Here is a 13,514-nt window from a genome sequence, read left to right as displayed (position 1 = left end):
TTAAATGACCGAAATATCAGTAAAATTACTGACGGGAATGTGGAAATAAAGTCCTTTTATTTTCAGATAAATTTGTGAGTGAAATTTGCATGTCAGCACATAAATACCGAACTTACTGAATTAAACAATGGAAAAGCCAGGATTGGATGTAACTTACTGAATTGCTGAATTTCTTATTTGCTACACTCTTGCCTCTCCTGGCTGTGTCTGTTTGCTCAGAAGCTCTCTTCCTTACGTAACTGCTGATAAATTCCATGCGCAAATCCTAACTTTTTCCCCCCAACTCTTGATAGATCAAAAACAGGCTTTTTTTCCCCTCCAGCTGTAATGAAATTCAGAGCATTAGTGTAAACCCCCCCCCCCCCCCCCTCTCTCTCTCTCTCTCTCTCTCTCTCTCTCTCTCTCTCTCTGTGTGTGTGTGTGTGTGTGTGTGTGTGTGTGTGTGTGTGTGTGTGTGTGTGTGTGTGTGTTCTTCCCTCTCTTTGCATATGAACCTCCCACAATCTTCCAGAATATTTTTGTTGATTCAAAGCTTCTTAATTTTGCTATACAGTTTCTCAGCTTTAGGTCTACAGTGCGAGTTTTTCCCCAATAAATAATCACTTTCTCTACACGTAGTGAGGTATTTTGATGCACAGTTAATGTACATACTTACTGATTGTAAAAATAAATAAATAAATACTGCTTGTCTGACATATTTTGTATGCCACAATTGCTACCTTCTCTTTGAAGTGGAAGAAGATTGGGGTGGAGCATGTTGGGTCATGAAAAAGGAATGTCTGGGCTCGGTTAACTCCACCCTCTCTTTCCCCATCTTGGAGTGTTTGACCTGTGACATAACCTGACAAATGTCTATGAAATGAAATGAGAATGTATCCAATAAAGGAAAATGAAGTAAGCAACTGTCCTACATTAGCTAATGAATGTGACGTAATAATGTGAAATGGATTACCTGCCACATGGTGGTCAACATTTCTCTGGGGCACATTTTGGCAGTGGCCATCATCGTGGTAGGCAGCTGGTTGGAAGTCATACCAATATAAAAAGCCGAGCAGTGATAGCAGCCTTGTCAGATACCAGCTCTGCTTCATTCACAGGTTGGCCCAGCCTCTGATGGCATAGGATAAATATGTGACAGGAATGGAATAGGGAGTGCTGGGTGGGTGGATTGGGCAGTCTTACATCTGGGTCTTCCTCAGGGGCCTGATCTCCATGGATTTCATTTTGGGATGTGATAGATAATCAAAGCCCTGACAAAGGATGTGGTTAAGTTGTCTCAGTCCCGCATGGTAGTGGGTAACAAAGGGGTACTCCTTTGTAGCTGGTTCTTGATGGTGGTGGGAGGATTGAAGTATGGGGTATGTGAGGGTATGGCAGGGGAAATCTGATTGCTTAACAGGTCTGGGGACTAGTGCCTGATGTGAAGACCTTGTGAAACCTTCATCATATTGAGCAAGGGAGTTATTGTCACTACATATTCCCGATTACTGGTTGGCCAGACTGTATCAGAGGTATTTTTTGGTTTGGAATGAATGACAGCCGTTGAAATGCAGGTTGATGAATTGCCACTTCCGTTCAACAGGACTGTTGCATTCTGGCCAAAGTGCCGGAGATAGTAGTCATATGTGCATGAGGTGTGCGTGCTTGTGTGAATGTATGTGTTTTCTTTTCAGAAAAAGGCTTTGTCCGAAAGCTCAATGTGTAACATTCTTTTCATTATGCTTCTCTGCAGCTCAGTGTGTAATCTTTACAGTGAGAAGCAATATATCCTTTTCATAATATTGTTGAGCAAAAAGAAATAAAATCTGCTTCTCCTTTGCTTCTTCTCATTATTTTGTCGCTTAAAACATTTGGTAGGAATGCTACCTGTGTAGGAGAGTATACTACCAAGTTTCCATGACTACAGAATATGTAAATTTCACCCCAGCAACTACTAAAACTTATTAGCTGTACTGCAAACATAAAATGTTTATGGAAAACGCTAAATTAGTTGGCATGTCGCCCGCAAAACCTTAAATGTAATAAACTTTAACTTAGCAAAAATATTCAAACAATTCTTTCAATTCAGACTACAGAGCAATTTGTTGAGTTCTTTATGTTTCAACAGATGTCACTAACATCCCAGACATCTCTAGCAACATGACAAGTCAATTGTTTCTGACAAAGTTGATGGTGGTGTTGTTGAAAGGTAAAGATTTGATTTTGAGTCGACACAGCAAGAATACTGAGAATACTTTATGTAAGATTACTATCTTGGCTGACAGAGTACTGCATCTTAGAAGTACAGGTTATGGTGTATGGCAGAAGATAACATCTTGTTAAATTTCTTTGGGGAATGGCAGTATACAGTACAGGAAAAGTTCTCAACCGTGGTGCTCATTTTTGTAAGTTAGTTTAATGTCTGACCTGTACCTGTACATTTTTCCTTAGGGCATTTTGCAGTTTCCTTCTACTGTGTAAACAGTTCGATCCAAAAACTAAAAAACCCAATATGTGTTAATGCTTCTGCTTCTGCTAACCTTATTCCAATTCTCACAGATTTTTGCATAAACATTCTCTCCAACCCATATATTTCTAATCTTCATGATTGTTTTTGAATTGTTTCAGTTTCATGTAAAATTTATTTTTGTGTTAGGCAAGCTATGAGACGTGCAGAAAGAAGAGATGTCACAAAACCAAAGAAGTGTGAATGGACGAAAGCAACCACCACCAACCTAGTCCAAGAGGTCTTTGAAACATTCTTCACAGAGCAGATAGACAGAGAGAGCAATAAAGAAAATCAGGTATATACCTTTTCCATTCTTATTCTAACACTATCATATAACAATACACAGAAAAATGTAAGCAAATTCATATCCTTTCAAAAGTAATAGTTGTTACTAAATGCTGTTATACAGTTTCCTCAGAAGATAAAGCACTTACAGGGGTTTGCCACTTATACATTTAGTATTTTGTTGTTAAGAGAGTCAGTGAAAAAAAAATTACAGTAAAAGTTAGCAGCGTACAAAATTGATGTATTCTTTTAAGAGCACTTTGTTCATGAAGAAGAACAAGAAAAAGTTTGTGCTGTTCCTGAGGAAGTATACCTTATGTAGTGCATGCTTTATCCGTCCTACACTGTGTCCTTCTGCACCTACTATTAGAGTGGATTTTTGTTAACATCCGAAATCCAGCATGGTAGCCAATCCCTCATGGAGGGTGTCCCTCTAGTGCCCTCACAGTTGTAGACCCCTGATAATGCAGAGATTGCACTGCTTATGCCTAATCTGCAACCTCGCCAAGTGTGCTGAGGACTAGGTTTCTGTCCAACGTAGGTTGCCGGGCTCTCTGCAATGGCTGCTATGTCAGGTAGCATTTGATGTGGCGGGATGGGGCCTGAGGGGAGAGCCTCTGAAGGGAGGGATGGCATAATGGCAGGCAGAGTCAGCAATTAAACGGATCAGACTGACTCGTACCACTGGTCACACCAACATGGCTATCTAAGCAGATAGAAAGCAAAACTTTAATCCAGAGGCTACCACCCCATGGCTTTTCCATCTTTGCCATGCCTTGGGATGATAGTAAAGAAGGAGAAATGGAGGTGGACAGTCTGCCCAGCTCTTGGCATACTCAAGAACTGACAGAGAATATTTTGTAACAGTGAAACCACTGTTTTTCATGGAAAATATTGAGGATAGGCACAGAGAAGTTTCGGCAGTAGAGAAAATGAGCAATGAATCTTTCTTGATAAAAAATTTGAATACTACCCAGTCACAGGCACTTTAGGTCTGTGACAAGCTTACCATCTCTCTTCGTAACGAGCTCAACAGATTCAAGGGATCATCTTCCATCGGAATCTAACACTATAAACAGGTGAATAACAGCGTGCGAACCTAGAGTGCCATGGAGTCCACTTAGTCGCATTCACAGAGAACCTAAGGATAGTAGGATGGACACTGAAGCTTTCATCCTAGCCTATGATGGAAGTGTTTTATCTGGTAAAGATAAGGTTGTGGTTAACAGGTGTGATTTTGAACCCTATTTTCCTCTTCCTATCTGATTTTTTCTTAGGTGCCAATGGTTTGGACACGTCCTCCCGCTGTACTAGTGAGGCTACTTGTTGGGCGTACTGAACACAGGGCTTGAGGGTAGTCCTTGTGAACAGCCCCCCCCCCTTCCTGCCCAGAATGACACCCCTTCATTTGCCAAAATTTTGTTTTCAAAAAGGAGAGGAAAATTCAGAAATTTAAAACACTTGACTGCCTCTTATCCAGAGGCTAAGAAAAAATTTGAAAAAATACACCCAATCAATATGACACCAAGCTTTGCAGGTGTCAGAATCAGCACCTAGCTTGATTACAAGGTCTCAAACTTTTAATCTTGGCCCTAGCAATGCATCAGTCTCTCTTTTTCTGTCAGGGAAGTGGGACATCAGTTCTCTGGACGTCTAGACTCATATAGTCCAGTAACGGTCTCACAAAAGGCCCCTTGTTTGCAAAAAATGAAATAGAAGATTTAGTTTTTTAATCTTTTGTATACAGGGTGGTCCATTGATCGTGACCGGGCCAAATATCTCACGAAATAAGCATCAAATGAAAAAACTACAAAGAACAAAACTTTCCTAGCTTGAAGGGGGAAACCAGATAGCGCTATTGTTGGCCCGCTAGATGGCGCTGCCATTGGTCAAACGGATATAAACTGCATTTTTAAAAAAAATAGGAACCCCCATTTTTTTATTACATATTCGTGTAGTACGTAAAGAAATATGAATGTTTTAGCTGGACCACTTTTTTTGCTTTGTGTAGATGGCGCTGTAATAGTTACAAACATATGGCTCACACTTTTAGACGAACAGTTTGATAACAGGTAGATGTTTTAAATTAAAATACAGAATGTAGGTACATTTGAACACTTTATTTCGGTTATTCCCATGTGATACATGTACCGTTGTGAACTTATCATATTTGAGAACGCATGCTGTTACAGTGGGATTACCTGTAAATACCACATTAATGCAATAAATGCTCAAAATGATGTCTGCCAACCTCAGTGCATTTGGCAATACGTGTAACGACATTCCTCTCAACAGCGAGTAGTTCGCCTTCCGTAATGTTCGCACATATCAACCGCACGCAAGATATGTGCTGGACATTCATCATGTTGGAAGTACATTGCCATTCTGTCATGCAGTGAAACATCTTGTAGTAACATCAGTAGAATATTATGTAGGAAATCAGCATACATTGCACCATTTAGATTGCCATCGATAAAATGGGGGCAATTATCCTTCCTCCCATAATGCCGCACCATACATTAAACCGCCAAGGTCGCTGATGTTCCACTTGTTGCAGCAATCGTGGATTTTCCGTTGCCCAATAGTGCATATTATGCCAGTTTACGTTACCGCTGTTGGTGAATGACGCTTTGTTGCTAAATAGAACGCGTGCAAAAACTCTGTCATAGTCCCGTAATTTCTCTTGTGCTCAGTGGCAGAATTGTACATGGCGTTCAAAGTTGTCGCCATGCAATTCCTGGTGCATAGAAATATGGTAAGGGTGCAATCGATGTTGATGTAACATTCTCAACACCGACGTTTTCGCGATTCCCGATTCTCGCGCAATTTGTCTGCTACTGGTGTGTGGATTAGCCGCAACAGCAGCTAAAACACCTACTTGGGCATCATCATTTGTTGCAGGTCATGGTTGACGTTTCACATGTGGCTGAACACTTCCTGTTTCCTTAAATAATGTAACTATCCGGCGAACGGTCCGGACACTTGGATGATGTCGTCCAAGATACCGAGCAGCATACATAGCACGCGCCCGTTGGGCAATTTTGACCACAATAGCCATACATCAACACGATATCGACCTTTTCTGCAATTGTTAAACAGTCCATTTGAACACGGGTAATATATCACGAAGCAAATATCGTATGCACTGGTGGAGTGTTACATGATATCAAGTACTTATACGTTTGTGACTTATTACAGCACCATCTATCACAAAGCGAAAAAAGTGGTCCAACTAAAACATTCATATTTCCTTACATACTACACGAATATGTAATATAAAATGGGGGTTCCCTAAAAAAAAAACCTATGGCAGCGCCATCTAGCGGGCCAACCATAGCGCCATCTGGTTTCCCCCTTCAAGCTAGACCAGTTTCATTCTTTGTAGTTTTTTCGTTTGATGCTTATTTCGTGAGATATTTGGCCCGGTCACCATCAGTGGACCACCCTGTATAGTTGAGAGTATGCTGAATCCAAGTTTTTGACCTTCAAAACCCTTGGGCCAACTTTTTGTGGCCAAAAAAACAAGAAATTGTGGTGCATTTTTCAGATTTTTCCCATTACTCGAAAATTATGCATCCTACTGAAAATGTTACCCTTACAAAAAATAAGAGTATTACATTTTGTGTTGTGTGACCTACTTAAAATATCAAAATTGGTGCAGCCATTTGGCTGCAATTAGTTGTCAAAGTTCATTCATTTTTACTAGCTTAACTAAAAAGTCGTTTCCAATGCCTGTAACTCGAAAACGGCGACTCCAAATGGAAAATGTCAAGTTATCATAGTTGTATTTCATGAAATTTCATGGTACAAAAGCAGCTAGTTTTTCAGTTTTAGGCACTGTTAACTGTTCAGTTTTTGTTGTACGTCAAAATAATATAATTAAATGAAATTTCCAATAGGAAAACATAAGTTTTCCCTACCTTCAGCTACACAGTTATCTACAGATCTTAGATTGATGTGTTGTAAACAGCAGAGACTGCCATCCCCTACGTTCCTTTGTTATTGTTTCCACTGTTAGCCATGCCCAATCTTAGTTTGTTGTGCGAGGGATGCATTGAAAACTCCTCATTTCTTGCAGAATTCTCATTCCTTGTTTGAGTTTACTTTTGTTGTGCAGTCAGTGAATTAAAAATGAGTGCTCCAAATCGTATGGAGGTGCCTTTTGTATGTGACGGCAGTTCGGCAGTTGGTGATGTCGTTAAGTGAAACAGAAAGGCCTGGAAACACTACTACAATCCAGTAATGATAGAAAATCACGGCATATTGTAAGTTATTAACTGGTCTGGTTGAAGTTGAAGTACACTGTGCTTGTTAGAAGTAGTACAGTAACTCAAAACTGATTAGATCGTCTTTGGCAAAAAGTCTTGCACTCTCCATGCAGAATCTTTGATCATACAAGAAGATATTTGATTTTAATGAACACTGCTTTTATTGTGGCAAGGAAATTGATGCTGATGGGGAGAAACTTAGCAGACTTCCCTATGTAAAGGAAAATATTGTTTGTAAAGTGATGAAACTTCTAGTACCAGATGCTGTTATGGGGGTTGCTGATAGGTGATGTGATGACTGATCTCGCGAATTGTTGGAACGTATCTGTGATGAGGATCTTTGTGCTAAAAATGCTCAATATCGTAGGTTTTGTCAGAGATTTTTACCGGCCAATCAGGGGTGGAGGAAAACATGGAAGTCCTGGGTCCACACAGATAGATGAAGCAATGGAAATGATTTCTGTGTACATTGATGATTTCTGTGTACATTGAACAATCAGAAGAGTGCCACTTTACTTTGCAGGAGTTAAAGGACCAAATCATGAATGGCTGGGAGGGAGATGTAAGGGTGATAAAACACGACTTTTCCGGAGGTGTGGTGGAGGAAGAATGGTTGTTGACAGATATAAAAAGAGCACTTAGTAAGTTTCAAAAGTACAGGCTATAAGATACTGTCATATAGTTTCTATCACGGCAAGCAGGAATTGTATGTGCCACTGCAGCACATCCATACACAGGTCTGTGATACATCCCACTTCTCCCCACCTGATTATTTCTTGCTAGATGTCCAATCGATGATCCCTGAATCATTGCTCCATTTCTTTCAATTGTTGATTTTGAAAAACAAATGACAAACTCTAGATATTGGGAAAAAGTGTGTTGCTTTGTCACATGCAGTGATTTCTACAGTAAGGCTATGATCATTTCTGTCTTCACTATCTTTTGGGCTCAGTACATTTATGTACAAAACATATGGCTCAAGACTTATGGTCGACACTGTTAATGCAATTGTATTCGCAGCTACATATATATAGAAGCTTCCCTATTTGAGACATCCTCGATTGCAAGACCTGAGCATCCCAACATAACCAGTGAAGGATTCATCCAGATCATCTTTGATGACACTGATTTTAACATCTGCACGATTGAAGGATTAAATACTTACATTCCATGGGAGGTATCATGGCAGTCTCTTCCTACACAGCCAAGGAGTCTGACAAAAGCATTGATCTGGAAAAAAGACGTTCAACTTCTGAATTTTTGTGTACCCAAGAGATCCTTCGATCCTTCACATAAGGGGATCAAAGTCTTCTGAAAGATATTGTCATTTAAAGACCCCAGTTTCTATAGCCGATATCATTTTCAATGAAGAGCAAATAAGAGCAACAAGAACCACTTGATTTTTATGATCAAGAGAAAATTTGAGAATGGAAGTATTAAAAGTGTTATAGGCAGAAGAAGATGCGGATTCCTTCATTGTGGAAACAGATATTTTCCAAGTTTATGAACCTGACAGTGTGGCAATCATAAGCGAGGACATTGAGTGCTTGTTCTCCTAATGGGGTGAGGAAACGAGAACTACTACTTGTACTTCCATAAACTGGAAGGAGGGTAATCAGCAGGAGTGCGGTACTCCCCTGTAATTCTTTCAGTTTTGATCCTGCATTTGCCGTTTTCAGCCATGCCTTCACAGGATGTGATACCACATCCTCTTTTTGTGACCAAGGAAAAGGTAAATTACTAAACCTTTTAGAGCAACAGCCACACCTAAAAGTGCAAACTGCTGAATTTGTTCAACACGAGAACAGCTGATGTTAGCACTGTATGGGAGTTCCAACTGTGCGACTTTGGGCGAGCTCAGGTACAAGTTTTTGTAACGTCTTCCTGGAGAAAATATTTCAAACATGAAAGGCTACTGCCAACATCAGACACAGAAATGTGGCATTCATTGCGTTCCTACTGTCAAGTGCAATCTTGGCTGTGGAAGAAAGCTGATCCATGCCAGTGGGGCTGGAAGAAAAAATTGTTAGGCTTGCTTCCAATGATGCTGATGAAAGATGCCGCACCGTACTCGCTACTGAGGATGATTTCTTGCGCATGCAAAACAGGACGCACTGCAGTATTTGGATGTTGCTAATCTGGTCTGAACTGCTCCTCAGCGTGCAAACACTGTTGTGGCTTGTCTTGTGAGAACACCCCAGAAATTGGGCTTGACCGTTGATGAAGGTGCCTCAGTGGATCCTGAAGATTGGATGCTGACCCAGGGCCTGCTGCAGTCTCACAAATGACCTCGATGGAATTAAAATTAGATAAAATGTTAATCTCTGCTATTTAAATTGTTTTTTAATGTTACCATGCCCTTTTATTTGTTCATTTGTACAAATTTTTATTTTATTCATATTCAAATACATACTGGCCATTACTATGTACTTGATTTTTAGTAACACATTCTACCAATTAAGGCAAGGATAAAAATGAATGTGCTCATTAGAGAGCAGTCTTCCCACTGGAAATTTCATTTTATTGAATAACTTTGATTCGAAAGAAAAACAACAAAATGGAATTGCTTTGGTGTTAGTGTGTAAACACTTAATAGCGCCTAAAACTCAAAAACTAGACGATTGTGTAACATGAAATACTTGTGAGCTACATCTTTGATAACTTGACATTTTTGATTTGGAGTAGCCTTTTTGAGTTAGACGTTGCAGCCGACTTTTTAGCCAAGCTGTTCATAGACTATCTGATTACACCCAAACGATAGCGCCTATTTTGACATTTAAGTAGCTCGTTTGACGCAAAATTTAATGCGCTTTCATTTTGGTAGGGTTAACAGTTTCAACAGAATGTGTAGTTTCCGAGAAGTATGCAAAAATATGAAAAAAGTGCCAAAATTCCTTGTTTTTTGGCCACAAAAAGATGTCCCGAGTGTTTTGGAGGTCGAAAACTTGAATTCATTGTACTCTCAACTATATACAGAAGATAAAAAAAATCTTATATCTCATTTTTTTGCAAGCATAAAGCACCTTGTTACTGGATTAACAGAAATGGTGGTGACCACCCCACCAGAGCAGCTAGAGATGCCTTGTCCTCCTACGGCATCAAACAGGAAGGAATAAATGTGCATATGGCATATTTTGATTGGAAGGCTCCATTTGAGGAATTCAGCCGATGCTACTACAGCGACCTGCATGATGATGATGATGATGATGATGATGATGATATCTACCAAGGTGCCCTGCTCCCAGGTCAAAACATCATAGACAAGAAAGGAAAGTTAAACTGAATTTAGCTGCTCCATTTGATTTCGCACCCCCTAGTTGAACTTATGAACACCAGTGAAGAATCAGATTCTCAGATGGAGTAAAACTCAATAGCAAAGTAATTTGTGCTCTTGTTTTCCCTTCGCTGCTTTCCCAGATCCCAGTCTGATGTTTCTTCCATGGAACTGAGGCAGCTACCATCACCGCCTGGCAGAACTCTTGTCAGTTAATGGCTACTTACTCTGTAGTTGGTGTGGCACTTCAGGAGACAAGTTTCTCGGAAACTGTTTAAAAGTTCAAATCCTACCATACAAATGGCTGTAATGCCGAGAGGGCATCTTGAAGGAGCCTGCACCCTCATTCGATCTGGCCCTTTTAGTGAGCAAGAGCCACTAACCACTGCATAAGAAGACACAGTTGTTTGTGACTTCTCTGTGTATGGTATAACAGTATGTAATATGTTTACTCCCACACGGGTCTATACCATATCATGAGCTGGTGGAGCTAGTGGAACAGCAGTCTTCCTCCTCCTAGGAGACTTCGATGCCTACAATCCTCTCTGGGGCAACAAAAGAGCTATTAATTTCGAAACTGGAAGTCTGCCTACTTAACACTGGAACAACAGCACATTTCAGTATGGCACATGAAACATAATAAGCAAGTCCAAGCTCATCACTCTTGATCCAGTGGCATAGTGGTATGTCCATGGCAACTCTATCACAGCACCAATCTGCCCCCTGCCACACCCGTTGCTTAAGAAGAATGTTTTAGAAGCCTTTTTAAACAGATGTATTTTTTTTTAATCTCTTTGAGCAGATTATTATACAATTTTATACCTTATAGAAAATGCTATTTGAATTTGTTTCTCTTTGTTAAAAGTAAGTCCAAACTGGCTCTTGTTCCATGATTATATTTAAAGCTATTAATGAAATACCTAGTAGTGTCTGCCCTGATTTGCACAACAAATTGGTAGATGTATTGACTTGGTGCAGTAAGGACACTCAGTTTTTTTTAATAGTTCTTTACAATGACCCTGACTACTACTTCAGTTCATAACCTTACCCCCATTTTTTGCAGTTTAAAAATTATGTCCGTGTTTTGTACCTTTTTATCAAAAAAAAAAAAAAAAAACACAACCCATAGTCAAGAACTGAGTTTGTGTATGAGTGGTACGTCACTGCTGGAAGTTGCTGTATGTTACGAACTGATGGTAGAATCCTCTTAGCATAGGATCTGGTGGCATTATTTTCCCCAGTATCTTTGTATGCTCATTTCATGTTAATAGACTATAAATATTCATCCCTGAAACTTTGTTATGCAGTCTGTAGATTTAAATGTGTGCTTAATGCGACAATTGTTTTCCCTCTTTATGCTGAAGTGCTTACTGTTTGTTTTCTTTATATTCAGTGTTACTTTATAATAAACTGCCTAGTAATATACATCCTTGAGAGTTTCCTTTGCTTTCTCTAATACAGGGTGTACATATCAATAAACGGCCGCCAATAAGTGTGGCGTCACAACTGTTTACATTAAGTTCATTTGAGCAGTTGCCCGTGAGCACACGCGCATGCGCAGTTGAGTTGTGTATGGGCAGTACCTTCTCCCGCTCCCGGCTACTTGAAGTGTGGCTGTTAGTTGCACCAGCAATTGCTACAAGCCAGCCAGATGCTACTCAGAAAAGTTTTTCTGGCACGCCCAAGCTGCCAGATTCATGCATGCGCATAGCAGTCTGGGTTGTAGTCAGGAGGGGTTTAGTCTCCACGTAAGCCATGTTTACGTTTAGTGATTTTGCTGTTCCTCTTTTTTTACGCTTTTCACATAAAAAAACCGGATTTCTGTGGTTGGGAGCTATCAAGTGAATTAAAATACATTCATGTAATTACGGAAGGATAACATATGTTATTAGTTTCAGTTTTATGATTTTATTTTATTTCTACTTTTTTGGCAGTCAATTGCCAAATATGGCTTTTATTAACCTTTCCCCAGAGGCAGTCAATTTATTAGAAACGAAGTGTTACATTCCGCACTGCTGGCTAGTTTCAATTGTTCACTGAATTTCAAGTGAACATTTTCATCTTGTGCCATGTATGGCATTATGCCACAATAAAGAACCAAACATGAGAATACATAACTTGTACTACAAGAAAATTTGCATACCAAAACCAGCACTGAAAAGTTTATCAGGTTGGGGCCTACTTCGTTGTGAAGCTGGACATACAAATGTGCGCTTTAAGCTGAACTATGCATTTCAGTATGTTTTACAAAATTCCGATGCTCTTGCAGTATCCCATTTCTTTTATGATGTCATGTAAGATCTCTGACTACGATTTATGTACGGACATATGGGCTTCCTATGTCATGATAGCTGACCACGCGCATAAAACCTGGCGCTCTGTGGCAATTGCTGAAACGAAGCTATTTCTAACAGGTCACAGGAAAATATTGCGAATGGTGCGTTGAAAAGCGTTGGTTTCTTTTTATGCAAGATGAATTACGTTGCGTGTGCGAATATCCAAAGAATTTCTTAAATTACAGGGAATCTGAGTCTTGTTTAAAACTTAACACACTGCGGATTAGCCTCTTACAAGAATTTTGAGTCTATAAGACCAGATATTAATGTCATTACTTAAAATGTTACTACCAAATTTGTGTGATGTATCTTAAAGTGTAACACATGCAAAAAGACCAATATTATGTGTGAAAGCTTAACTTTCTTTGTAGCTTGTTAAATCTTTAAGACCAATATTATGTGTGAAAGCTTTACTTTTGTTGAGCTACACTGTGTACATTAATTTAAACCACAAACTTTTCCTATTGTGTGTTCACACTACTTAACAGTGATGTTGCTATTGGCTGACGTCATGTGTCCTTTGCTCTGAGTATTCCGTGTAGAATGTGTGAAATATAATGCAGCCTGTATCTGTAGATCGATGGGCAGCAGAAGTGACGGTGGTAGTGGTGGTGTTCCAGAGTGAGTGACTACCTCATAGCAGGTGAACTGCTGTACTCCTTCATTTGAGCCTTCTAACAATTTTAATGACTTTGCGAACATTCACAATCCTCACTACAGCGTACTGTCCTTGCATCAGATTGCTGTTGAGGCTAAATATTGTTGTCAGTACCTGATGTACACTGTCAGGTAATCTAAAAGACATCAAATTACGACAGCACCCCCCCTACCCCCGCCGCTGCCAATCACAGCTGTAGTATTCC

The 13,514-nt window shown here is 39.8% G+C and overlaps 1 protein-coding gene across 1 annotated transcript in view; it reads left to right on the top strand.

Annotated features, from left to right (window-relative positions):
* Window positions 1-13,514, top strand: part of LOC126191247 (DNA (cytosine-5)-methyltransferase 1-like) — a 253,242-nt gene that overhangs the window by 81,166 nt on the left and 158,562 nt on the right. Inside the window, exon 9 of the mRNA XM_049932057.1 lies at window positions 2,636-2,783. Coding sequence (XP_049788014.1) covers window positions 2,636-2,783 — 148 coding nt within the window. The remainder of the gene's footprint in view (window positions 1-2,635; window positions 2,784-13,514) is intronic.

This window comes from Schistocerca cancellata, chromosome 6 (genome assembly GCF_023864275.1).
Source record: "Schistocerca cancellata isolate TAMUIC-IGC-003103 chromosome 6, iqSchCanc2.1, whole genome shotgun sequence".
NCBI lineage: Eukaryota > Metazoa > Arthropoda > Insecta > Orthoptera > Acrididae > Schistocerca > Schistocerca cancellata.
This window is presented reverse-complemented; position numbering and strand designations above follow the sequence as displayed.